This window comes from Tiliqua scincoides, chromosome 2, assembly GCF_035046505.1.
Source record: "Tiliqua scincoides isolate rTilSci1 chromosome 2, rTilSci1.hap2, whole genome shotgun sequence".
NCBI lineage: Eukaryota > Metazoa > Chordata > Lepidosauria > Squamata > Scincidae > Tiliqua > Tiliqua scincoides.
Genome location: NC_089822.1, coordinates 238,645,990 through 238,672,423, shown reverse-complemented (window position 1 = coordinate 238,672,423; position 26,434 = coordinate 238,645,990). Strand labels below are relative to the sequence as shown.

Below are 26,434 nucleotides of genomic sequence, written 5' to 3'. Positions count from 1 at the left end.
GTTTTGATTCAGCTTGAGTTTTATTGCTTGGGGGGTATAAAATGATAGCTGACTTTCCAGAGACAGTAGAACCCATAAGCACTGAGTGATCTGCAGCCCATTCTGCAAGAAGACTCAAGGATGCAATTTTTAAAGTAGCAATTTCAAAAACCAAAGAGGAAATTGTTTTTGAGATTGGAGCTTGGACTTGATCCAATTTTAAAGCTTGCTTCATGTTACAATTTAAAAGGGGTCTTTTGTTTCGATATTGGTTGTTCTCCCCCCCAATGGTAAGCACACCAATCAGGAAGGTCTACATGTCAGCTACCTCGTTCTATTTAATATAGCACAATCTATAGTAGGGTTCTCCCAGACCATGGAAAAACATGTCTTAAATTACAATGGCTTTTTAAAAAAATTGTTCCTTTTCCTTCCTTTCCTCTTTTACTTGTCCTATCAATTTTTTTTTTCTATGAACCAACATGCAGTTTTCATCGTTGTCCTAAAGCACATCTCAGAAACATTCACTTTAAGGTTGATAGCCAACAACAGAAAATCTGTTTGGCACAGCTCAAGCATTCCTTTTTAGCCTATCATTTCACACTGATCAACATATGGGACACAAGAAGTGGCAGGAAAATAATGGCAAATTCTTCTTCTCCCATTAAAGTGGCAACTGTTATTTCTGGACTGAATAAGATGTAACAAGTCTTTGGGAAAAAAAAAAGACTGACAGCATGGTCCACTAAATCACTAGCACCAGGGTATTTATACTGAAAACAAGCTAGCCTGTTTTAATGGTAACATGGTGACTTAACTAGTTTATGGATTACGGCATCAGTCACCCTCTTGTAATTGCTCTCTATGCAGACAAGGGTTTATGCCTCATTGGACACAATCCAGAGGAGGGGCTGGCACAAGTCCCTTGTGCTGGCCCAGGAGGGTCCCAAACGTGCCATAAAGCACATTTGCACCTCCTCAGGAGTAAGCCGTGCCAGCGCACAGAGGTGCGCCAGCACACAGAAGCTGAATCCAGCCTCCATGGCGGCCTATGCGGCGAGCCTGCATTAGCCTGGCTGGGTTGACACAAGGTGGGTGGGGAGGAGGCAGGGAGGAGGTGGAAGGGAGGTGTTCCTGGGTGGGGGGGAGGGTGGATGATGGGTGGCCCCAGGGGCGGGTGGGCAGACAGGCGGGGAACAGGAGGCGGGGCTGGGATCCAGCAGTTATGCTGGATCTCAACCCCCTTTCTCAGCGAGTTCAGAGTGGCTTCATGCCACTCCACTCTCCTTGGACTTGTGACACCTCAGGAGATGGCACAAGTCAGAGAAGACCCATAGGGCAAGGGCACCTTGAGCCGCTTTGGGCCCCTATCCCATGCTGGATACAGCGCAAACCTCTTGCCTTGCCTGTTCCAGTGCAGGGTAGGATTGCACCAATTTGTGGGTATTCCAACTTCAGCGACACCTCCATCAGAACCCATACCAAGTACATGCCTGTGTATATGCTCTGTTCATCATCTTGAACCCTGCTCCTGTTGCCTTTGCCTCCTAAGGCTGCAATCCTATATACACATTTCTGAGAATAAGCCCTATTAAATACAATGGGGTTTACCTCTGAGTGCATAGAATTGTGCTTTAAGATGCACTGAGCATCAATCAGGAGTAGGGCTTCTTTAGTGGTGGGGCCAACTTTATAAAACACCTTCCCATTGGAAGCTCATGTGGTTGCCACTTTGTATTCCTTCAGCTAGCAAGTAAAACATGGATCTTATTACTGTGCCTTTGGGGAACCGATATTAACATTACTGGTAACTTCTGCCTGAGGTTTGGGCTGGTGAATGTTTGGGTTTCTGATTTTGTTGAGTGTGTTTTGTGTTTGTATTTTTAAAACTGATGATGTTTTTATTTCTTTGTTGCTAGCTGCTCTGACTCTGCAATCATTGTTCCACTAAGGGCATAATCCTAACCAATATTCCAGCACTGACCTAACCGCAATGCAGGCCCAAGGTAAGGTAACAAACATACCCTTACCTTGAGAAGACCGCCTTGATTGCCTCCCCACTGCAGGATGCGGTGCACACCACATTTGCACAGCTGGGTCAATGCTGGACCGTTGGTTAGGATTGCACCCTAAGGCCCAAATCCTAACCAGCTTTCCAGCCCTGACACAGCTGTACCAATGGGGATGTGATGCATCCTGCAGTTGGGTGGTAGTATGGAGGCCTCCTCAAGGTAAATGTTTGTTCCCTTACTTTGGAGCTGCATTGCCCTTAACTTGGTGCTGGAAAGTTGGTTAGGATTGCACCTTAATACCTTTAACCCTACAGAAAAACATTGATGTCAACAGGGGTCTGAGCTATGCTTGTATGGGTGGTTTACTAGGTTAGGGGCATTATGACAACCAGTATACCAAGAGTTAAAAAGAGACACATTGAATATAGTCTCTTCTCAAGCAAATCCTGGCCTAATAATTTGAAAATGGTTCTTGTCTGTGGCAGCCTGCTTCTGTTTGATACAAGGAAAGGAAAAACCATTTTCTTGCCATTTTCCATGATCACAATTTGCAAAGTGTTCTGCTGTGTGAATTTGGGAACTGATGCTCCTCAAACAGAATCAGATTAAATTAGACCCACTGTCTCCACTTGGTAACAGCTCCTGTTTCCGTAAAGCAGATATCCTTTGCCACCAATCCTTTTGTTTTCCGCCTTTTTTATTCTTTTTCATTATCAGGCTTTACAGCTCCCAGAGCAAATGGTATCTTGGGCTGCTGGATTCTTTCATTCTAGTCCTTCCTTCTCACATTTCCACATTCCCAGTCCTGCAATTCACTGCACTCCCCCATGGCACTGTAATAAAAATAAGAGAAACCGTATGTCTCATTCAATTCTCTCAAAGCTTGTTTTTTAAGAAATAGGTGAGCTTTGGGTTGCAGACATACCTATGCTAGTTTGTATTAATTTTTGTAAATCTGAAACTGCCACCCAAAAGGCTTTCTCCACAGCGGTGTGGTTTTCCTTGTAAAAAGTATCCATCAGTTCTGAGCTTCTCTCACTGGGAGTTTGGCTTTCCCTTTAATCTAATCCATTTAGAAAATGAGTCACAATTTATTGAATGAAGAGAAGAAAATTGATAGCTTTTCATTAGGCTGACAAAGTCTTTTTCACTTTTGGCATCAAAAATGTGTTCTCTATTTAAATTTTATTTATTTCAATCTTCTCAAGTGGGAACGAGATTAAAACAGAATGCCTCACACTAAATGCTACAACTTTTTTCATTACTGTGGAGATTGCCATACTGGCTTTCCCAGATAGCTCTCCTGTGACATTCACTACTGCTTCTTAATAGTCACAAAAAAAGACATCAGAATGGGTCAGGTTTTAATATTGTGTGTCTTACACAGGGCAAGAGTGCAGACCATCTATGGTCAGAACAAAATGACACCCATTTTTTTGTGACCAAAAATTCAAAAACAGGTTTAGAAAGCCTTGCAAAGTCTCAAGATAAGACTACAATGGATTACAAAAGCAAGCCATTAAAAAAAGGTTGACATACAGTGCAGTTGGCTTGCACAAATTCAGCTACACAGAGTAAGCAAAAAAGCAAAAAAAAGTTTAAATGGTGTCTGCCTATACCCTATACTGAATACATGCCCCAGAGTGGCAGGTGTTCAGAGAACACAGCTGCTGTTTTGTCCATTCCAGCCCACCTCTCATAATTTGAGACATATATACTCACCTATGAGGTGAGAAATTTCTGCCAATAAATCAAGCTTAGATCATCACTTCACCTTATCTCTAAGGTGGGGGGGGGCAGAGCTTTTCAACTCTGGAGAAGCTGCTTTTCAAGTAGAGAAGTAATGCAGAGATAATTAGAAGGTCATTAATCTCCAAGGCAACCCCTGGAGAGCTGCAGCCAAAGTTAACCTTTTCACGGCTCCTGAGATTTCCATTGAATTCCATTGAATTGAAGCAAGCCTTCTTCTCTAAGTTTAGCAGAGCCTGCTGCAGCCTTCTTCCATTTTGCAAATGCTTTCATTTTCCAGAGGTCTGTTGTTTAAACACTGGGATGTAATCCCCATTTCCATTTGAAACAAAGTCCCAGGCTACAGTTCAGTGCATCATTACTTAAGAATATTTTGTATTGGCAACCTTCAGTCTCGAAAGACTATGGTATCGCGCTCTGAAAGGTGGTTCTGGCACAGCGTCTAGTGTGGCTGAAAAGGCCAATCCGGGAGTGACAATCCCTTCCACACCGGGAGCAAGTGCAGTCTGTCCCTGGTCTGTCTCCCTGGCTATGGGCCTTCCTTCTTTGCCACTTAGCCTCAGACTGTTGGCAAAGTGTCTCTTCAAACTGGGAAAGGCCATGCTGCACAGCCTGCCTCCAAGCGGGCCGCTCAGAGGCCAGGGTTTCCCACTTGTTGAGGTCCATCCCTAAGGCCTTCAGATCCCTCTTGCAGATGTCCTTGTATCGCAGCTGTGGTCTACCTGTAGGGCGCTTTCCTTGCACGAGTTCTCCATAGAGGAGATCCTTTGGGATCCGGCCATCATCCATTCTCACGACATGACCAAGCCAACGCAGGCGTCTCTGTTTCAGCAGTGAATACATGCTAGGGATTCCAGCACGTTCCAGGACTGTGTTGTTTGGAGCTTTGTCCTGCCAGGTGATGCCGAGGATGCGTCGGAGGCAGCGCATGTGGAACGCGCTCAGTTTCCTCTCCTGTTGTGAGCGAAGAGTCCATGACTCGCTGCAGTACAGAAGTGTACTCAGGACGCAAGCTCTGTAGACCTGGATCTTGGTATGTTCCGTCAGCTTCTTGTTGGACCAGACTCTCTTTGTGAGTCTGGAAAACGTGGTAGCTGCTTTACCGATGCGCTTGTTTAGCTCGGTATCAAGAGAATGAGTGTCGGAGATCGTTGAGCCAAGGTACACAAAGTCATGGACAACCTCCAGTTCATGCTCAGAGATTGTAATGCAGGGAGGTGAGTCCACATCCTGAACCATGACCTGTGTTTTCTTCAGGCTGATTGTCAGTCCAAAATCTTGGCAGGCCTTGCTAAAATGATCCATGAGCTGCTGGAGATCTTTGGCAGAGTGGGTAGTGACAGCTGCATCGTCGGCAAAGAGGAAGTCACGCAGACATTTCAGCTGGACTTTGGATTTTGCTCTCAGTCTGGAGAGGTTGAAGAGCTTTCCGTCTGATCTGGTCCGGAGATAGATGCCTTCTGTTGCAGTTCCAAAGGCCTGCTTCAGCAGGACAGCGAAGAAAATCCCAAACAAGGTTGGTGCAAGAACACAGCCCTGCTTCACTCCGCTTCGGATGTCAAAAGGGTCTGATGTGGAGCCATCGAAGACAACAGTGCCCTTCATGTCCTTGTGGAAAGATCTGATGATGCTGAGGAGCCTGGGTGGACATCCAATCTTGGGGAGAATCTTGAAGAGGCCGTCTCTGCTGACCAGGTCGAAAGCCTTTGTGAGATCTATGAAGGCTATAAAGAGTGGCTGTCGTTGTTCCCTGCATTTCTCCTGCAGTTGTCTAAGGGAGAATACCATATCAGTGGTGGACCTGTTGGCTCGGAATCCACACTGCGATTCTGGATAGACGCTCTCTGCAAGTACCTGGAGCCTCTTTAGTACAACTCGGGCAAACAGCTTTCCTACAACGCTAAGGAGAGAGATGCCGCGGTAGTTGTTGCAGTCACCCCTGTCACCTTTGTTCTTGTACAGCGTGATGATGTTTGCATCCCTCATGTCTTGAGGTACTCCACCTTCTCTCCAGCAGAGACAGAGGATTTCATGCAGCTCAGTGACGATGATCTCTTTGCAGCATTTTAGGACTTCAGCAGGGATGCTGTCTTTTCCAGGTGCCTTGCCAAAGGCAAGGGAGTCCAGGGCCACGTGAAGTTCTTCTAGGGTTGGTTCACTGTCAAGCTCTTCCAGCACAGGCAGGCACTCAATGTTGTTCAGTGCTTCTTCGGTGACTACATTTTCTCTGGAATATAGCTCAGAGTAGTGCTGCACCCAGCGTTCCATCTGCTGCGCCCGATCCTGGATGACCTCGCCTGTGGCAGACTTCAGAGGGGCAATTTTCTTCTGTGTTGGACCTAGGGCCTGCTTGATACCATCATACATCCCCTTGATGTTGCCCGTGTCAGCTGCTATCTGTATCTCGGAACAGAGCTGGAGCCAGTAGTCGTTAGCACATCTCCTGGCAGTCTGTTGGACTTTGCTGCGAGCAGTTCGGAGGACCTGCAGGTTGCGCTCACTGGGACAGGCCTTGTATGCTGCTTGAGCTCTCCTCTTTTCCTCAATGACTGGTGTCAACTCCTCAGAGTGGGCTTCAAACCAGTCTGCCGCCTTGTTGGTCTTCTTGCCGAATATGGACAAGGCGGTGTTGTAAACGGTATTCTTGAAATGTTCCCATCTGTTGGATGCGTTTGCGTCGGCCGGGCCTGGAAGAGATTCCTCAAGCGCTTGTGCAAATTCCTCCACTTTTCTCTGATCCCGGGTCTTGCTGGTATCAATGCGAGGTCTTCCTTCCTTTTTCATGTGATACAGTCGCTTTGTTTGCAGTTTCACTCTGCTGCACACCAGGGAGTGGTCAGTGTCGCAGGCAGACATCCAAGATCAAAGCACTGGCACCAGCTCGACCTGATCCTCACCAGACGCTCCAGCCTTCCCAGCATCAAGATCACACGCAGTTATCATGGTGCTTAAGAATAACACCCATGGAAAGCAGTGGGTCTGCTTAGGAGTAAATAGGGTTGCAACTATGTGCAGCTGCACTTACAGTAATTCCTTATTGCTTGTCTCTCTGTTGTGAATTGGATTGCATACTCCCAGTTATGTGTTGTAAGTTATATGTTGAGTCTCTGGCTTAACACACCAGGCACTTCAAAGAAAGATTTGATTAATGGTTCTCCTGTAATGGATTCCAACCTTTTTCATTTGCATACCCCTTGGCAGCCCGTAAAATTTTACCTCTCATATTAGCTTAATGTTTGTAACTGATATCAGTACAAACCCTCATCTCCTCCAAATGAAAACCTAGACTTCATCACAGTATTTTCTCTTTTTATCTGTTTGAAGAAGACTATGCACAGTTTTGCACCAGAAGTGTCCTAAGCAATTCTGGGTGATTGATCACTTTCCATATTATGTTTCAGCTTTTTTACTGTGCTGGTTTTCAATCACCGATTCATATATGAATTGATCAACAAAAATTAGCTATTGGTGGGGCTTTCACAGCCAACTAGCTACCTCCCTTCCTGCCTTGCTGGTCCTGCAAGGCATTCTGGAGTACTACTTTCCTTTCTCTGCCATTACTCAATTCTTTTTCAAGCACTCCTAAAGGTCCTGTCGAGTGCCCCTGGGGTTACACGTACCCCAGGTTGGGAATCACTGTTCTACTGATATGTTGTTTACAGTGCACTTACTCGGATAGTTTTACAAAAAGTTTGTAGATATCAGAAATTAAAAAGTTAAAGAATAAAAATGTATCTTAGGATCTTTTACTATATTTTTAATTAATTAGAGACTGTACAGTTCTTAGGTAACAATTACTGGTAGGTTATTTTTCAGGATCTGGTCTCGGATAAAAACAGACAAAAGTATAGTCAGACACCCCCCTAACCCCCGACTTATCCTAGGGTTGTAGAAAATTCCATGATTTTGCCATCAACTTATCTGTAAGAACGACTTATAGGTGGGTGTCTGCGGTGCATTCTGAATGTGAGGAGTTTTCAAGGTAATTTTGAATATATGTGATCTTAGCTTTATATGCTGACTCTGGAGCCTAACACTTGCATAGGACAAGGAGTGACTGTCTCATGTTTTCCACCCACAGAAAGAGTACTGGAAATTGGGTTTTCATGGGTTAGACCAGGGGTGTCAAACTCATTTCATACCAAGGGCTGAACAGCATTCATGATGCCTGCTGAGGGCCGGAAGTGATGTCATTAGGCAGAAAGTGATGTCATTATTCAAGATATGAGAGAGCCAATTTTCATGTGGGCTGCTGTTACAGCAGTAACATCTCAGCACTGCTCAGCCGCTGAGACTGAGGGCCGCATAAAAAGCTTCTGTGGGCTGCATCTGGCCTGGGCCTTATGTTTGACACCCCTGGGTTAGACAAACAGTAATCCAGATGAAACTACGATTCCCAAGATTCTTTGGAGGGAAACTGTTTTCAGCAGAACACTTACTGAATTTCTACCCCACTATCTCCCTGAAGGGCATTCAAAGTTATTTTAGAATAACTAAAATCATTAAATCAGAACAAAACAGAAAACCCCAAAACACACATTTCCTGGAAAGCCAGTTAGGAGGGGGTTGAAGGAACAGTCAAGCCACAGCACCCTTGCAGGGGCACAGGGGGCAAATTCCCACCCATCAACCGAATGCTAAATGAAACAGGAATCTTTTGAACCCTCGCCAAAAAACCATGGGGGAGGGAGTAGTTCTTACTTCTCCCAGAAGGAAATTCCGTAATTGTGGCGCCCAACTGACATGGAAATAAGCTGGGTTATAACAATTACTGAGATAGACTTCTACACTAATCCACTAATCCAAGAGCAGATCACATGAGCTTCTTAAAGTCAATGCATGGTTCCAACATATTTAAAGAAACAGAATCCTAGATGCTATATCTGAATGTTCAGGCAATCTGAACAATCTAGAAAAGGTGATCGTTGTTTGCTTGGCTCCTGGGTTGTCCTGTAGGTGCCAGCACTTTTAGGGACTGGTGTACAGAAGAGTTATTTCAGAAGTCAAATATAAAAAGGCCAATCTAACCCCAGACATTTTGTTTTCTATATTGAGTTGTAGAAAAACAAGGCGTGATGGTGGATTTTGTGTTTGGTCAGTGGTGGCTGAGGTTCCTATTGCCTTTATATCTTTGTCTATGTTTTAACCCAGTAATGACAATAAGCGACCACCAGCAGGCATCGAATTGGGCTGTTAGGATGTAGGCAGATCCTGACTGTGTTGTATTCCAGGGGCTAATTTTGTTTTTATCCCTACTGCTAATATTGTCATACGCCAGTTCCCAGAAGCCTTGCTAAGCCTTCCATTAAACACATCTGCTGTGCTGTTACGCTTGTGACATCCTTTGTCTACCACAAGTTAATATTGATGTTGCAAGGTTTCAGAAAAGGTTGGGGGTTTGATGTGGTGTCGGGGAGTTAATGGTTCTTTCAATCAAGGTCAGCGATAACAGGATTTGGTTACACCCAGGGACAGCTCCCATAAACAAGAAGAAAGCACTGTGTGGAGGAAGAGTTATCTTCCTTCCACTTGAAGCAGTGAAGGTTGATATATACCACTTGGATTGTTTCATGATGTACCTCTTATCCTGAATAGATCTTCTATTTCTCCATTTTTATGCACTTAGGAGTAATTAAGTAGTGATTCTTATTCCTAGAAAGTAAAATACATTAAGGAGAATTGTTTGTCATATTTTCTTAGGATGAAAAATCCAACCTTTGGTGATGTGTTCCAAAGGTATCTCTATGTTAGCAAGTTTGCTGGTTAATGGTCTAGGACAGTGTTTCTCAACATTTGCTCTCCACCGTTCCACTTCACATGGTCCACTGGAAATAGTTACCAGTTACTTCTGGGTTGGGAGGCCAGAGGCGATGTGACAAACACCAATAAGTGGCTCAGGATGGATGAGAGGGAGCTTTGGAGCTCCACCCACCAAACCTTCTACTGCTGCTTGTTTTGTCATGTTCCTGGTCTCATTGCCAGGTGGCAGGTGTCCAGTGGTCCCATGAGTACCACCAGGCACCATCTCAGGTACCACTGGTGGTACCCATACCACTGGTTGAGAAACACTGGTCTAGGATGATCAGCTGATGGTGGTAGTGCTGGTGAGGGGTGTGTGTGTGTGAAATACAGAGAGATGGTAGTCTAGTTGGTAGTTCACAAGAGACACAGGCAGAAAGAAAGATGGGAGTTTATAGCTGAAATTGGGGGTGCAGTCTGAGGGGCTAACAGAGTTGAACTTTGAGGGATTTTCTGTGTTGTAAGAGTGCTTGTTTGCCTCTACTCTGCTTCTGCTTGTATATTTGTAAAAAGAAAAATTAAAAAAGCAAATGTTCACACTCTTTAGATTTCTAATTCTCTCTCTCTCCCCCAGAGGATATTTTCATCAACCCCTGCTAATTGGGCAAGAGGCACTTTTTCAAGTGGGTGCTCCTCTTTTTAGCAGGGGGAGAGTAACTGGCCCACCTCACCCCAGCAGTGTCTTTTATTGTAGTATGAAACTTTTTAAATAAAAATCTATATTTCAAAAAATAAATAAAATAAAATCTATATTTCCCAGCAGTGTCTTTTCTAGTGGCTGTCTGCTGGTGTTTTGCATCTTTTTAGATTGTGAGCCCTTTTGGGACAGGGAGCCATTAGTTATTTGATTTTTCTCTGTAAATCGCTTTGTGAACTTTTAGCTAAAAAGCTGTATATAAATACTGTTGTTGTTGTTGTTGTTGTTGTTATAAGCAGTGTTACTTCCCATGTGTCAGAAAAGTCAGCAGTATATAAAAATATCTTTAACTTTTCTTTACTGTTAATAATATTCCACTCCAGTATAGGAGCTCCATTTCCTCTTAAGCTCTGCATTAGGATTGGGTCTTTTCCATTTTCATTGGGTGCTCCAAAACTCTGTGCATTGGAACACCCAAGCCCATGGACTCAGCTGTTGTTGAGCAAAGTTTAACGAGCATACCAGAAACCCATGAATCAGGAGGCAATGCTTTACAAAAATGTCCAAAAGTGATTTTAGGTGAATATACAAGGACATTTGCCAGTGACACTTTATTCACCTAGAGTGCAGGATCACCATGCAGGTTTACTCAGTAGTACGTCCTATTGTGTACAGTGAGAATAACTGCCAGGAAAGTGGGCATAGGATTGTAGTCCTAGTATCAAAGAATAACATGTCCAAGGAGGAGAAATAAAAGCCACTTAGGTATGATTGTATCTACAGTTGGACCTTAGTATCCACAGGGGATCTGTTCTGTTATCCCACCCTGCAATGGATACCGAAACCCAAAGATAAAAAAATCCATGGGTCCAGTCCATAGGACTTCTGAATGCAACTGGAGTGGTTCTTCTCTTGTGTCCAGAGGTGTTCTGAGACCCAGAGAGGTCACACACAGCCTCTCTGGGCCTCAGAAAGGTTTCCAGAGGTTCCGTAAAGGCACTTCCAGTTTTTGTCAAAACAGGACTGCTGTATTTATACATAATTAAGCTTAGTTACTGAATTGAAGTTTTAGTCTAGCATAGTTAGTACCCTAGAAGAATACAGTATGCCCTTGCAAGGAGAAAGGATGCTAGATCAAAACGGATGGGGTTCCATCCATCCCCTGTTTACATTCATAGGATTAGCATGCATAATACGGTGATTCAGTGGTTCGGGACTCCTCATCCCTATGGGACGTGGATGGGGAGATTAGAGAACAACAAGACAAAGGCAGAGTAGGAGAAGAAATTGGGAATGGTAGCGTGATGGGATGTGATAGACGGTTTGGCACAATGAGAGGATGCAGAGACAAAGGAGCAAATAAGCAGCCCATCCTGGGGCATTCCATGTACAAATGCTTTTATGCAAATGCCCAAAGTTTCTGAGCAAAGATGAGAGAACTGGAATGAGAGAACTAGGAAAACAATGACATAGTAGGCATAACGGAAACCTGGTGAAATGCAGAGAATCAGTGGGATACCACAATCCCGGGCTATAAACTCTATAGGAGGGACAGGGAGGGGCGTGTTGGAGGTGGGGTGGCTGTTTATGTTAAGGAAGGGATAGAATCCAGCAAAGTAGAGATTGAAGGTGGGTCCAACTCCACCGTAGAATCTCTGTGGGTTAAATTACCAGGCCTGAGGACCGATGTAATACTGGGGGTGTACTATCGTCCTCCAGACCAGAAATCGGAAGAGGACCTTGAAATGAGGAAACAGATCAAGGAGGTGACAAGGAGGGACAGGGTTGTAATCATGGGGGACTTCAATGATCCTCATATTGACTGGATCAATTTGTGTTCTGGTCACGAAAAGGAGACCAGATTCCTTGACATGCTAAATGACTGTGCCTTAGAGCAGCTAGTCATGGAGCCCACCAGAGATGACTCTGGATTTAATATTGTGCGGTACGCAGGACCTGGTTAGAGATGTCAATGTCACTGAGCCATTGGGGAACAGTGATCATGCTGCAATCCATTTTGACATGCACATCAGGGGAAGAATACTGGGCAAATCTCTCACAAAAATCCTTGACTTCTGACAAGCGGACTTACCTCAAATGAGGAGGCTGGTTAGAAGGAGGTTGAAAGGGAAGGTAAAAAGAGTCCAATCTCTCCAGAGTGCATGGAGACTGCTTAAAACAACAGTAATAGAGGCCCAGCAGAGGTGTATACTGCAAAGAAAGAAGGGCTCCACTAAATTCAGGAGGGTGCCCGCATGGCTAACGAGCCAAGTTAGAGAGGCTGTAAAGGGCAAGGAAGCTTCCTTCCGTAAATGGAAGTCTTGCCCTAATGAGGAGAATAAAAAGGAACATAAACTGTGGCAAAAGAAATGTAAGAAGGTGCTATGGGAGGCCAAGCGAGACTATGAGGAACACATGGCCAGCAACATTAAGGGGAATAATAAAAGCTTCTTCAAATATGTTAGAAGCAGGAAACCTGCCAGAGAAGCAGTTGGGAGGGAGGGAAAGGGGAGATAGAAGGAGACCTAGAGATGGCAGAGAAATTAAATGAGTTCTTTGCATCTGTCTTCACGGCAGAAGACCTCGGGCAGATACCGCTGCCCGAACGGCCCCTCCTGACTGAGGAGTTAAGTCAGATAGAGGTTAAAAGATGTTTCAGACCTCATTGATAAATTAAATATCAATAAGTCACCGGGCCCCGATGGCATCCACCCAAGAGTTACTAAGGAATTGAAGAATGAAGTTGCTGATCTCTTGACTAAAATATGCAACTTGTCCCTCAAAACGGCTTCAGTGCCAGAAGATTGGAGGATAGCAAATGTCACACCTATTTTTAAAAAGGGAAAGAGGGGGGACCCGGGAAACTATAGGCTGGTCAGCCTAACATCCATACCAGGTAAGATGGTGGAATACCTCATCAAAGATAGGATCTCAAAACACATAGACGAACAGGCCTTGCTGAGGGAGAATCAGCATAGCTTCTGTAAGGGTAAGTCTTACCTCACAAACCTTATAGAATTCTTTGAAAAGGTCAACAGGCATGTGGATGCAGGAGAACCCGTAGACATTATATATCTGGACTTTCAGAAGGCATTCGACATGGTCCCTCACCAAAGGCTACTAAAAAAACTCCACAATCAGGGAATTAGAGGACAGGTCCTCTCCTGGATTGAGAACTGGTTGAAGACCAGGAAACAGAGAGTGGGTGTCAATGGGCAATTCTCACAATGGAGAAAAGTGAAAAGCAGTGTGCCCCAAGGATCTTGTCCTGGGACCGGTGCTTTTCAACCTCTTCATAAATGACCTGGACACAGGGTTGAGCAGTGAAATTGCTAAGTTTGCAGACGACACCAAACTTTTCTGAGTGGTGAAGACCAGAAGTGATTGTGAGGAGCTCCAGAAGGATCTCTCCAGACTGGCAGAATGGACAGCAAAATGGCAGATGCGCTTCAATGTCAGTAAGTGTAAAGTCATGCACATTGGGGCAAAAAATCAAAACTTTAGATATAGGCTGATGGGTTCTGAGCTGTCTGTGACAGATCAGGAGAGAGATCTTGGGGTGGTGGTGGACAGGTCGATGAAAGTATCGACCCAATGTGCGGCAGCAGTGAAGAAGGCCAATTCTATGCTTGGGATCCTTAGAAAAGGTATTGAGAACAAAACGGCTAATATTATGATGCCGTTGTACAAATCTATGGTAAGGCCATACCTGGAGTATTGTGTCCAGTTCTCGTTGCCACATCTCAAAAAGGACATAGTGGAAATGGAAAAGGTGCAAAAGAGAGCGACTAAGATGATTACGGGGCTGGGGCACCTTCCTTACGAGGAAAGGCTACGGAATTTGGGCCTCTTCAGCCTAGAAAAGAGGCACCTGAGGGGGGACATGATTGAGACATACAAAATTATGCAGGGGATGGACAGAGTTGATAGAGAGATGCTCTTTACACTCTCACATAACACCAGAACCAGGGGACATCCACTAAAATTGAGTGTTGGGAGAGTTAGAACAGACAAAAGAAAATATTTCTTTACTCAGCGTGTGGTTGGTCTGTGGAACTCCTTGTCACAGGATGTGGTGATGGCATCTGGCCTTGACGCCTTTAAAAGGGGATTGGACAAGTTTCTGGAGGAAAAATCCATTATGGGTTACAAGCCATGATGTGTATGTACAACTGCCTGATTTTAGAAATGGGTTATGTCAGAATGCCAGATGCAAGGGAGGGCACCAGGATGCAGGTGTCTTGTTATCTGGTATGCTCCCTGGGGCATTTGGTGGGCCGCTGTGAAATACAGGAAGCTGGACTAGATGGGCCTATGGCCTGATCCAGTGGGGCTGTTATTATGTTCTTATGTGATTTGTGTTTACTTTGCACCAGTGCTTTTTTTGTAAAAAAAAATAGGTGCAGGAACTTGCAACTTTTTATTTATTTATTTATAAACCATTTTACACACACACACACACACACACACACACACACACGTCCATCCCGTGTGAGCTCCCTGATGTGCTCCATTGGGCTATAGGAAACTCTCTCCATTGGGCTATAGGAAAGCCTATACAGTAGTTAAAGTGTTCAGAACAAATATATAAGGTCTTGAACCCAGCTGGTGGCCATCAGTGCCTCAAGTGTTAGTTCCAAACACTTTGAGCCTAAGAGCTCTGGTGGCTCAATGGCTAAAATGCAGGTGGTTCAAATCCCTATGCGGAATAATTTTTTTTAGGTGGGAAGGTGCTCCATGGCTGCAAAATATAAAGGTTGGTTGCTAGTTGCCAAAAGGGGGGCCAGTTGAGGCTGCAAAACTCCTCAAAGTTCAGTCCCAGGCAGGCTCTTTTTTGAACTTTTTTTTTTTTTAAAGTTCCAGTTAGGACTTAACCCACAGTTAAGCTCCTGGAGTGAGCCCCCTGCTGGAGGCTGTGGGTTAAGTCCTACCTGAGACTTAAAAAAAAAAAAAGTTCAAAAAAGAGCCTGCCTGGGACTGAACTTTGAGGAGTTTTGCAGCCTCAACTGGCCCCCCCTTTTGGCAACTAGCAACCAACCTTTATATTTTGCAGCCATGGAGCACCTTCCCACCTTAAAAAAAATATTATTCCTCACTGGGATTTGAACCCCTAGCCTCTGGCTCCACAGACCTGCAGTTTAGCCATTGAGCCACCAGAGCTCTTAGGCTCAAAGTGTTTGGAACTAATACTTGAGGCACTGATAGCCACCAGCTGGGCTGAAGACCTTATATATTAGTTCTGAACAATTTAACAATAGGCTTTCCTATAGCCCAATGGAGAGAGTGCTGGGCTGTGGAGCACAAGGTTGGAGGTTCGAATCCCTCCCTAGCCAGCAGTGCGGAGCGGGGTGGTGCAGGCAGGGGAAAAAAGGTGGGGGCAAGGAGGAGGGAAAAAGGGGGCGGGGCAGTGCAGGCAGGGGGGAAAAAAGGTGGGGGCAGAGAGGAGGGGGGGAAAAAGGCGTTCCGGTGCGTTCCATTACAAAAAAAGCCCTGCTTTGCACCATGCTGTATGTGCTGTTCAAAACTAACTGTATGGCTTTTTCTGATCAAAGCTTTCATTTTGAGGGCAGAACTCCGTGGTTTGGTTTTGGATATACCGCAGTTGCTCCAGTGTGCTCTAATGATACAAGGTGCTCCTGCTTGAGTGCCAGGTTTTGTTTGGTATAGAAAAACCCAAATAACAAAATGTAACAAAAAGATACTCATCCTTCAATCTTATGTCCTGTTTAGCATAGGAGGCTTGTGGAGGCATGTATGTATAACAGAGAGCTGGATAGTGGAGACGGTGATAAAAAGAGCATTCATAAGAAGATGGAGTTTTGTTGGGGGATCTCAAAAGAATGCTGAGTTACTGCAAGCGAAACCTCTTGGCAGTCATCCATTTTTAATATATCTCACTGGAACACCACTGACAAAAAAAGCAGTCAAACTGGAATGACATTGGGGGAAAGGCAGTCTCTCCCTTGAAGCCAGTCTTAGAGAGTTTCCATTCCCAGTGATTTAGAATGTGCACAGCAAAACAAGGAATATTATATTGCCTAAGAGGCAGAATGCGCCATCAAAACAAATAAATGAATGTGATGGGTACTTCTGTGTTGTACTTGCGGACGGATTTTCCATACATTTGAATTCAAGAACCCTTGTACAGAGACAAAGCACCGGGCTAACATCAGATGATTTTTAAAACTCTTTTTCTTTGTACTTCAAATATTGTATCTCACTTCTCTTCAGCTTAATGGGGATTACAGTCTTCATTAAAACCAGTAAAGCAATTAAAAGAAATAGTTAAAATCAACCTGGAGAAACAGTGACAACAATAAGTCATTCTTGGAAATTGGAAGTCAGGTCTTTTCAAGAACAAATGCTTTCTCATAGAAGAGAAGGGGCAAATATCCCCTTCATGACTTTGGAAGGTCATTCAATTCTTGGGGCTATGGTGGTAGACCTGCCTATGGAAGGCACATACTGTAGAACAAAGCCCTACCACAGGCCCTGGATGGCAAAGAGGATCATAATGGGAGAGACAATCTCTAAAGTGTAGCAGTTCACAGCTGTTGCAAGTGCATAGGAATGGACTTTGGGCCAGAGGACACATACTCTGGTCTTATTTATTTATTTATACAGGTATTTATATACCACCTTTCTTTGGTCATCAGATTTTTCCTCAGACTTTAATCCAAGGTGGTTTACACAGGCAGGCTGTTCTAAACCCCCGTAGGGATTTTTACAATGGAATAGTTCTAGTCTTTCATAGAAGTCCTCGTTCCAGCTGGATTCCTTCCTGGTCTGGCCTCTCTCTGGTCCTTTCCCTCCCACGCTCCACTTGACGGCAACTCCTCTCTGCCACTGAGGGTCAGCTCATCAGTATATCAGCGTGTCGTCAGTTCTTGGGTACTTCTGATTGTTTCGAACTGGCAACCTCAGATCTTCAGCCATACAAGGGGGCAGCTCTACCAACTGAGCCAGACCTCCTGTCCTTCATTTTAATTAGTAAGAAGCCAACTGTCCCCTCCCAGGCTCATCCCTAGTTCGCTCTTTTTTGTTTCTTAGCATTGTCAGTGAGCTGTCAGAAACTGGAAGACATCCAAGTGTTTTCTATCCAGTGTTATCTGTTCAGAAAGAGCAAGTCTGGTAACTTGGCCCCAGCTCTCCCTACAATTTGCTATTCCCCAGCAAAGGAGAAGGAACCTTTATCAAGGCCTTGTGAATGTCATTCTGAAAGCCTAGACATGCCTGTGCATTCTCAGGAGCCTCCCTTGCAAACCTAGAAGCATGAAAATTGTTTCCTCCCAAGTTTTTGAGCAGTTGATTTTTGAGCATGATACAATGGCATTAAGCCAAGGATGCTGTTAAAATCTCTGGAATTGTCTTTAGTACAGTGGGCCCTCTATATCTGTGGGCTTCAAAGATTTGACTCAACACAAATTCAACCTCACAGCTGGAGGGCCTCACAGGACTTCCAGGCGGTAACCGAAAGTGCCTTCCAATCATATCCTGGAGGTCTTCTGAGAAGCACTTCTGATTTTTTGACAAACTAAAAGTGCCTTTCAGAAGCCACTGGAAGGCTTTCTGAGGCATGGTGAGGTTGTGTGTCCCTGCACCTCTGAAGGCCTCCTGGAGATTTGTGAGAGGCACTTCCAGTTTGCTGGCAGGGCTTCTCAAAGGTTTAATTATCTGCGGAAATTGTTATCCGCAGAGGGTCCTGAAATGGATCTCCCACAGATACCAAGGGCCCACTGGAATTACCTGCTGATCGATGCTGATAAGAGGAGACTCCAGGCCAATCTTAGCAGGATGGTAACCCTAACAGTGGCCTGCTTTTATAGCACCCTGTGAGCTTAAGTAAATATATTGTTTGAGGTGGATAATTGGGGATGATAGGCCTGTCTTTCCAGTCGTACTAGATAATAATAGTTTGATCCCACTCTATAGCTCTTCTAAATGAAGCCATCCCTGTGACATAACATCTGCTGAAACAGCCATGTTGCCCCCACCCACCCAAAAAAATAAGCCCTCGGGAGGCATGAATAATGCTTCTGCAAGATAACTTCATTGATTATTTGTCTGTTGTCTTTCAGCATCAATAGTCATCGGGAAATGGTGGTGTGAGATGGAGCCCTGCCTAGAGGGTGAGGAATGCAAGACATTACCTGACAATTCAGGCTGGATGTGTGCGACTGGCAATAAAGTCAAGACCACCAGAGTAAGTTCTTCCGCAGTGTTGCCTCTTCAGTCTGCAGGAACGGGGATGCGTACTTTTATTTTCTCCCTTGTGACCTTTTCCAAACTTGAGCCCCTAGGAATGGCTAACAAGCTCCTTGCTTGCTCAGTAACTAGTGTCCTTACCTACTGCCGGGATGTGTCAGAGGTGAGTCCTCAGCTGAACTCTGAAGAGGCAGCCAAGTTGCACTGAATCACCATGTCACTTTCTTTAAGTAATTTCCCCCCAAGGAATAAAATAACAACCTGTCAGCAGGACCACTTCAGATTGTTAAAGATTGCACCTACTGTATTTCTTATCATTGGATTTTAAAGCAGTAATTTAAGCCATTGGTGGTGCAGACAGTGCAGGGTGTTCCGTTGGCTGGGGTAATATTTGATGGAAAAACAGGAAACTCCTGCCATGTGTTCCCCACTCATTATATGAAGATTTTCCCTACTTTTACTTCTCCAGAGATTCCATGCAAATTAAGGTATGTGGCTTAGAGCAGCACTTCTTAAACTTTTGTGCACTGGGACCCACTTTTAAAAACAACAATCTATCGTGATCCAGTAGACAAAAAAGAGATCTAGAAAGAAATCATATTTTGATTACAGTTAATAATAATAAAATTATTAATAATTATCGGGGTCCTTTGCTCCTAAGGCTACAAGGCACCTTTCATATAGTGTCTGTGTAGACATTTGCTAGACTCTCCCTAGAAATTGAATTCAAGGACTGTTTCCCCCAGCCCCCATGCCTTTACAGTCATTTCGGGGTACCCAGAAGGTTGAACTGAAAAACAAGACATGTAGTTAGGAACTTCCAGGCCGGACAAAAGGCTGAAACCGGGCTCACACATGATCTGTGGCACACCAATTATGACTAGAGAACATTGGTAAAAATGACATTTAATTTGGGGGTATGAAGATGATATCATACCATAGGTTAGCATTCCAGCTAACAATTTTCTTCTATAAACCTGGCAAGGGTGGTTGCAACATGTGTGTGTGTGTGTTTTAATGTTTCAAAAACGTTTTGCAACACACCAGAAATCAGCTCATGACCTGCTGGTGAGTTCAGACCCACAGTTTGGGAAACACTGGCTTAGTGAAGATTTCTGGAGGATCCAAGTACTAGGCCAAAATTCCCCCTCTTCACTTTCAGAGCACCATTTGCTTTGAAGGAGGGATGTTAGGGTGATTTATGGGCAACACAGGGCCAAAGGGTCTAAAACAGTGTCCTTATTCCCAGCAGTATTTTCTCTTTTAAAAAAAAAAAGCTCCAAGGCTATGGGAGGGCCACAGAAATGCAGTTGCCCCTACAAAGTAAACCATAGGACCAATGAGAAAGACATAGGCCAATTCTGCCCCAAGAGTTCTATTCACCCCATGGAACCCGCATGCTTCCTGAAATTCAAGCCAATACTGAGTTTTGCCAAACTCAGGGAGATGGCTGAGACCAAATGTGCTGTTTGAGCACAATTTGGAGCTGGAAAACTACATTCTGACATTGTGAACACTCTATTGACATTTAAGGAGTAAGCAGGACTCCATTCAACTTTGAGGTGTTAGGCTTCATGGATTGATTAAGGAGTTCCATTATGGTTAAAATGAAAAGTGCAGACTTCCTGCCCAGAGCATCTGTGGCTTTTTGTCAACATCCTGCAAAATGAGCAGGTTACTGGTCTGGTCCTTTGCTCTCCAGGCAGGCACCCAGTACCAAGTACATATATTTAGATGCATATGCATGCCTTGAATTAAATAAAATACTGACCATATCACAGGGCATTATCTTTTTCGACTGACAGCAGCTCTAAATGATCGGATGCATTGTACCCTAATATACTTCTAGGTGGAGGTACTAGGGGCTAAATCCGGGACCTTCTGCATACAAAGTGTGTGTCTAGTCTTGAGTCCTTTCACTTCTGCCAAGAGTCTCAGCATGTCCTGTCAGCATCGCCCATTCCCAACACCCCCAGAGCAATTACCTGTTCAGTGAGCTTTGCAGATAGCAGCAAGAAAGTCAGCCTTGCTTCTCCTTGTAAGACTCTGCATGTCCTGTAACTCTGTGCAGGACTGCAACATGAGACCATATCATGTCACACGCACACGCTCTGTGCATGGCACTGTACTGCATTTTGCACGCAAAAATAAATATGTAGGGCACTTTCCATTAGTTTTGCATCTTCTCTGCTCCACACAGCATCTTAAGTACCAGCTGTGAGTTAATATTCAGTGTCTAGAAAGGGTTGTGAGGCATTTAGAATCTTCATTAATATTCAGATATATGACTCAATCTATTCTGTATGGATTATTGTAATTAATTTCAATTAAATACCCATGGATGCAAATGTTTCAGAAAATGAAACAGCTCCGCCTTCCCTCCACCTTATTTTTCTAACATTGCCCTACAGGAATAATTTTAATTAGCTTGTGTGGGGCACCTTGGTGGTACTGTTTTCTGTAACGTTTTGCTTTGTTACTTGCAAAGATTACAGTACACAACTTGTGAAGATACACTGCTCAGATGAGCTTAATGGCCGTCCCTTCAATCATCTATGCAGAATTTATGTGCTGAGTTTGGTTTTTGTCAAAAATGTGCAAGCAGCTGTTGGAGAACCTGGAGGGGATTGGGGAGGTGTTGTCAAACGACAAAACAGAGATTTTCATTTATTTTGTGTTTTGTTCAGAGAAATGAAACAGAATCCCAAAGAGTGTTGCACTTTCTCTGAGCGTCTCAGCTACCAGGAAAGGTGTGAGGGATCAGCCAGGTCATACATGGCCCAAAACTGTATTAGGGGCTTACCTAGCTGACCCTTGAAACCTCTGCCCTTAAACCAGTGGTTCTTGAAATTTTAGCACTGGGACCCACTTTTTAGAATGACAATCTGTCAGGGCCCACCAGAAGTGATGTCATTAACCTGGAAATGATGGCCAAAAGTGACATCATCAAGCATGAAAATTTTTAACATCCCCATATGTCAAAATCAAATCAAATTAATTAAAAGTTTACAATAAGTATCAGTTTAAAAATTTACTTAAAATATAGAAGAACCCTCCTAACCCTCCCAAGCAGTTGCTGATCTGTTTAAAAAAAATTCTCCAAACATCCCGAAGGCTGCAAGCCTATCCACTCTTACCTGGGAGTAAACCCCATTGACTATCATTGTTTAAAGCATGTTACAAGAACAGATCTGTTACATTTCCCCAAGTGCAGTCACATACCATGGTAGCATCAAACCTATTACAAATAAAATACACAATAAATAAATGGGGACACACTACCTGAAACTGGCTCGCAACCCACTTGGTGGGTCCTGACCCACAGTCTGAGAAACACTGCCTTAAATGGCATGCTTACACCCAAGGAGGTTCTCAGGTGTAAGGAAAGCCTCCTCGAGTTTAAGCAGGTGGAGCCGCTGCAGTGCTTTTCCCTGGACTACAATGGGAAGGTTCTGTGCATACCACCTCCATCACCTTCAACTCACCTGTCCCCCTTGATTTGGACCAATCGGGCTACATGCCAGCCACAGATAACACCACTGTTTCCCTTCCTTCCTCCTCTTATGTAACCAACATTGGAAAAAGGCTGAAGGGAGCAGAAGAGGAAGTGTGCAGAGGAGAGAGCAGAGTGATTGCCTAGAGCAGCCATTCTTAAACTTTGGGGGGGGGGGGCTACAAAAAAAGAGGCCCCTTAGGAGCTCTTCTCAGGTTCCAAGGCCACCCTGTCAAACAAGTACCATAAATCCTTAGGACTCCTTTTCTCATAGTTTTAAGACAGTGTCCCCCTTCAAATGTGTCAGGGCTGCCCAGTGGGCCATATGGCTCCTGTCGAGAGTGGCTGGCCTAGAACAGTGCTTCTCAGTGGCATCACTAGGGCAGTGCGGGGGGTGCAGGCCGCACCAGGTGACACGCAAGAGGGGGGTGACGCGCACTGGCAGGGTGACGCGCTAAAATCGTGGTGGTTAGGAGTAATACCATCATGTTATATACTGTTGGATGTGGAATTTTGAGCAGAATGCAATGCAAAAAATGGGAGTGAAATATCTCCTTTTTACCAAAAGTGATTGGCAAAAAACCAGAAAACAAAAAATGCATGGAGCCCAATGGAAAGAGAAACCAAGGGGTATCGCATGTTTACTCATGAGTAGGTGAACATGCCTTAGTCCATCTGAAAGGGCAGGCTGAGAGGAATCCAACAACACCAGAATGGTCCTGATCCAATGAATGTAGCCCCCCCAAAACGCCTGAGAAGGAGGTACCTCCCTCCGAGCTGGCGAATGTATTGAGCCCTATGGAAAGCAAAACTAAGCCACATGGTCACGTTTATTTGCGAGTAAGCAAACGTGCCTTGGCTCCTGGGCAGGTCAGGCAAAGGAAAATGTGAGGCCACCAGAATGGTCCTGATTTGATGCAACTGGAGCTCAACAAATGCTCCAGAAGGCAGCCCCTCCATAAAAAGAATGAAACAGGCTTGACAGGGTAAGGTGAATTTTTTTTCTATTTTAGGCTGCAGTCCTATCCACACTTTCCTGGGAGTAAGCCCTACTGACTATAATGGGACTTACTTTTGAGTAGACAGGCATAGGATTGGGCTCTCAGACTTGCAAAGCCAGGTGGGTCCAGATAGTGATATTCTTGAAATATAAGAACTTAGATTGAGCTGGGTACTGGGTAGGGGTGAAAATCTTACTGATTCTTTTTTGGGGGGGGGGCGTGTTATTGCAGGCAGGCTACAGAGAAAATTCACTTGGTGGAACAGGGCTGGCTTTCCCTTATTTATTGATTTTACTTTAATTTATTTATAATTATTTATTTTAATTTGCTTTATGATGGGTCCTGGACAGATTATCATTCGAAGAAGTCGGTCCCAGTGCTAAAAGTTTGAGAACTGCTCCAATCAGGTGTTAGTAAGTTGACACCCTGGGGGGAGTGACCAAAATCACTAAAATCAGAGTTTGGAGGAATAATACCATCATGTTATATATCAATCAATGTGTAATTTCATGCAGAATGCAATGAAACAAACTACGTTGAAATATCTTTATTCTATCAAAAGGTACAGCCAAAAAACCGGTGGGGGCGGGGCGACAGTAGATCACCATGCCCACCATCTAGAGTGTTACCTCGCCCACTGCAGGGGGGGTGACGCGCTGGCCTCCCGCACCAGGTGACGCGAACCCTAGTGACGCCACTGGTGCTTCTCAAACTTTTTTTTTTTTTACTGTGACTCCTAAATAAGTTTTTTTCTCAGTCCTGTGACCCACAGAGTTGTTTCATGTGAATAATAATAACAGTAAACATTCTCCTGAGCGTGCAATGATATCATTGTCGTTGTCGATCTCTGGAATCCCAAATGAAACTCTGAATGAAATTCTGTGGAGCACACAGCTAGGTAGCTTATACGGAATGCTGCAAGTTCCTGTGACCCTCAGGAACTTCCAAGAAACCCTAGTTTGGTTCACAACTTCTGGTTTTTGAATCACTGGTCTAGAGCACCCTAAATTGTGGGAGATGGGGAGGTGACAGTGGAGGAGAGATGCTACAGTTGCATACTTTACATGCATGCAAGAGAAACAGTAGTAACTCACCTTTAAACTCTAAAAGTGTGTGGTGGGGGGCTTGGACCAGCCCTGGACATATTTTCTGATTTTCTTCTCCTGAACAAGGAGAATTCATTCAAAGGCAAAATGAGCTACATGGAGGTTATGAGAAGCTTTGGTGGTGCCATTTTGGTGCCCTCACTAAGCCTCTGAACAAACTGAACTCTTAATTTGTTACTTGCCCCCTCAAAGACAGGCTTAAATATTCCAGTTATTGATAACATTATTGTTTCTAATGTGATGCCGTAGGCTCCCCTATCAGTTGGTGGGCGGCTGTATGCTTTAACAACAGTAATTCCTTGCTTAGAGGCAAAACTAAATGCTTACAAACCTTTTGCCTGAGATGGCTTCATGCCCTCACCCAGTGCTTTTAGTCCCAGTTCTCCAGTGCCTTGGTCCTTGAAGATCAGATGGAGCGGGTCTGCGTAAACACCCTGTTACGTATCTTGCAAAAGCAGCAAAATGTGTCCAGAGGACACCACTACCAGAAGAAGGGGTGAAGGGGGTGCTTGGGTGGGGCAAGAGTGGAAATTTACTGAACTTTTGCCTGATTGAATTGCATTGCTTTGAACCGAGTATAAAAGGCAGTCTGCATTCAGCTGAACTTTGCACCTGATCTGAGAACATTCTTCTTATGCCTTGCTTGGTTAACCTGCAGTAAACAGCTGTTTCTGCACTTCCATTCAGTGTATTATTGGATCGCGGCACATCAGGCACCCCACCGTGCCCTCGGATTTTGGGGGAGGTAACAAATGTTTTGTTAGAAACATTAGTAACACAACACATTACCTTTGCTACACATTTTGTGCATCTGTCCAGGTAAGTGTGCAAGGCAGAGGCTCCCTATTTAGCAAAGAGACCACGAAGGAGACCACGAAGCTAAGGCCCCATCCTGGACTCCAGGTCTGAATAATTTCTTGACCTATTTTATTGTTATTATATATATGATTTTTTTTAAACAAAAGGAGAGCTATTTGGAGCTCACTCTCACCGGAAAGGCTGAATCAATAAAAAGCATCAGCTCACCTACTTTAAGTCTTTCATGTGAACAAGGTGTACTGCAAGAGGCCAGTGTCACAGTTCAGGCTTTTATGCTTAGAAGTGGGAAGCTGAAATGAAAGGCCTATTTCTCTGTTTCCCATTGACATGCTGTCTCACCATTCACCAGCCCACAAAAAATCTCTGCAGCTGTTATCCTGTTCACCTTTATCACAAGCCCTCCTGTTTACTGGGGCAGGGGATGATGTTGAACAGAGGCCAGGTTTCGATTGTGCCCCATTCCTTTGGGAAGAGCCTCCCGACAGACATTGTAAAGTTCAGGAAAAGTTGTCTAATGCCCACTCAATGCACGTTGAACTGAAGTGGATGATTCCCAAATTCTCTTTGAAAATCAAGGAGACATTACCAGTTTACTTCTCGTGTTAAATCTATTCAGCTAATGTCAGGTTTAATGTCATCTGTTTTGCCCCTTCATGTACCAAGCATAATTTCTTCTCCCAAATCTCGTCATTACAGATTCACCCGAGAACCTAACAGAGAGTCTTCTGACAGCAGGCCAGTGGTGGATCCCCTGACAGACAGAGGACAAAACACCTGCAAAGTTTAAACCATCTCCAGCTTTTACAAGCCAAATGGGATTTTTTTTTTCATTAGCACTTTAACTCTGTACCAGAGGAAACTACAGCGGCTTTACTTGTGTGGAGTCAAACACCCTAGGAAAACAATGCACCAGATTTGACAACAGAGAAGATGCAGCAACAGACAAAAAAAAACGAGGAGGGAGGGGGAAAAGCAGCCGATCCTCAAGTCTCGTGATTCTGCAATGTGAACAGGTGTCCCAAAGTGTGGATCTACAGTTGTCTTTGTACTCTTTAAAAGTATATAAATATATTAGGTATTTTGAAATAAACCCTGACTCTGAGAAACTGAGCAGAACCACAGTTTGATGCAATGGTGTTGTAACGTTTAAAAACAAATAAATAGCAAGGAAGATCCTTACAAGTTTTGGAGATCAAGGAGACAGTGAAAAGAGAATATAAATGAGGGTGACTACTGATAAGAGAACTGGAATGTTGCTTCGTTTTATGATTATTAGACATTCAAGGGAATCAATTACATTATTCCATTTTCTTGTGTTCTGGAATCTTCTTTTTCTTTTTTTCTTTGCTCTCTCTCTCTCTCTCCTCGTGCAACTCTAGCATGCCGGCTTTGCTTACATTAACCATACTTTATACTTAATTGATATGTAATACCAGTTCTATCCTCTTCCAAGGACATATTTTTAGGGCAACTGGCTGTCCACAAAGAAGAATGAGAAAGATGGCTCTCGGCATTTAAAAGACCCAGGCGACGTTCAGAAACTTGTTTGACAGACTTTTAGTAGACTGCAGGCACCCTCCTGATTAAAGACATGTTGTACAGATAATTGTCTACAGACTTTGTATAGCTGGTAT

At 44.2% G+C, this 26,434-nt stretch overlaps 1 protein-coding gene across 1 annotated transcript in view; it reads left to right on the top strand.

The window, feature by feature from the left end:
* TAFA1 (TAFA chemokine like family member 1) overlaps positions 1–26,069 on the top strand; it is a 396,155-nt gene extending 370,086 nt beyond the window's left edge. The window contains exons 4-5 of the mRNA XM_066616413.1: positions 18,255–18,379; positions 25,497–26,069. Coding sequence (XP_066472510.1) covers positions 18,255–18,379; positions 25,497–25,514 — 143 coding nt within the window. The 3' untranslated portion in view covers positions 25,515–26,069. The remainder of the gene's footprint in view (positions 1–18,254; positions 18,380–25,496) is intronic.
* The last annotated feature ends 365 nt before the right edge of the window (positions 26,070–26,434 follow it).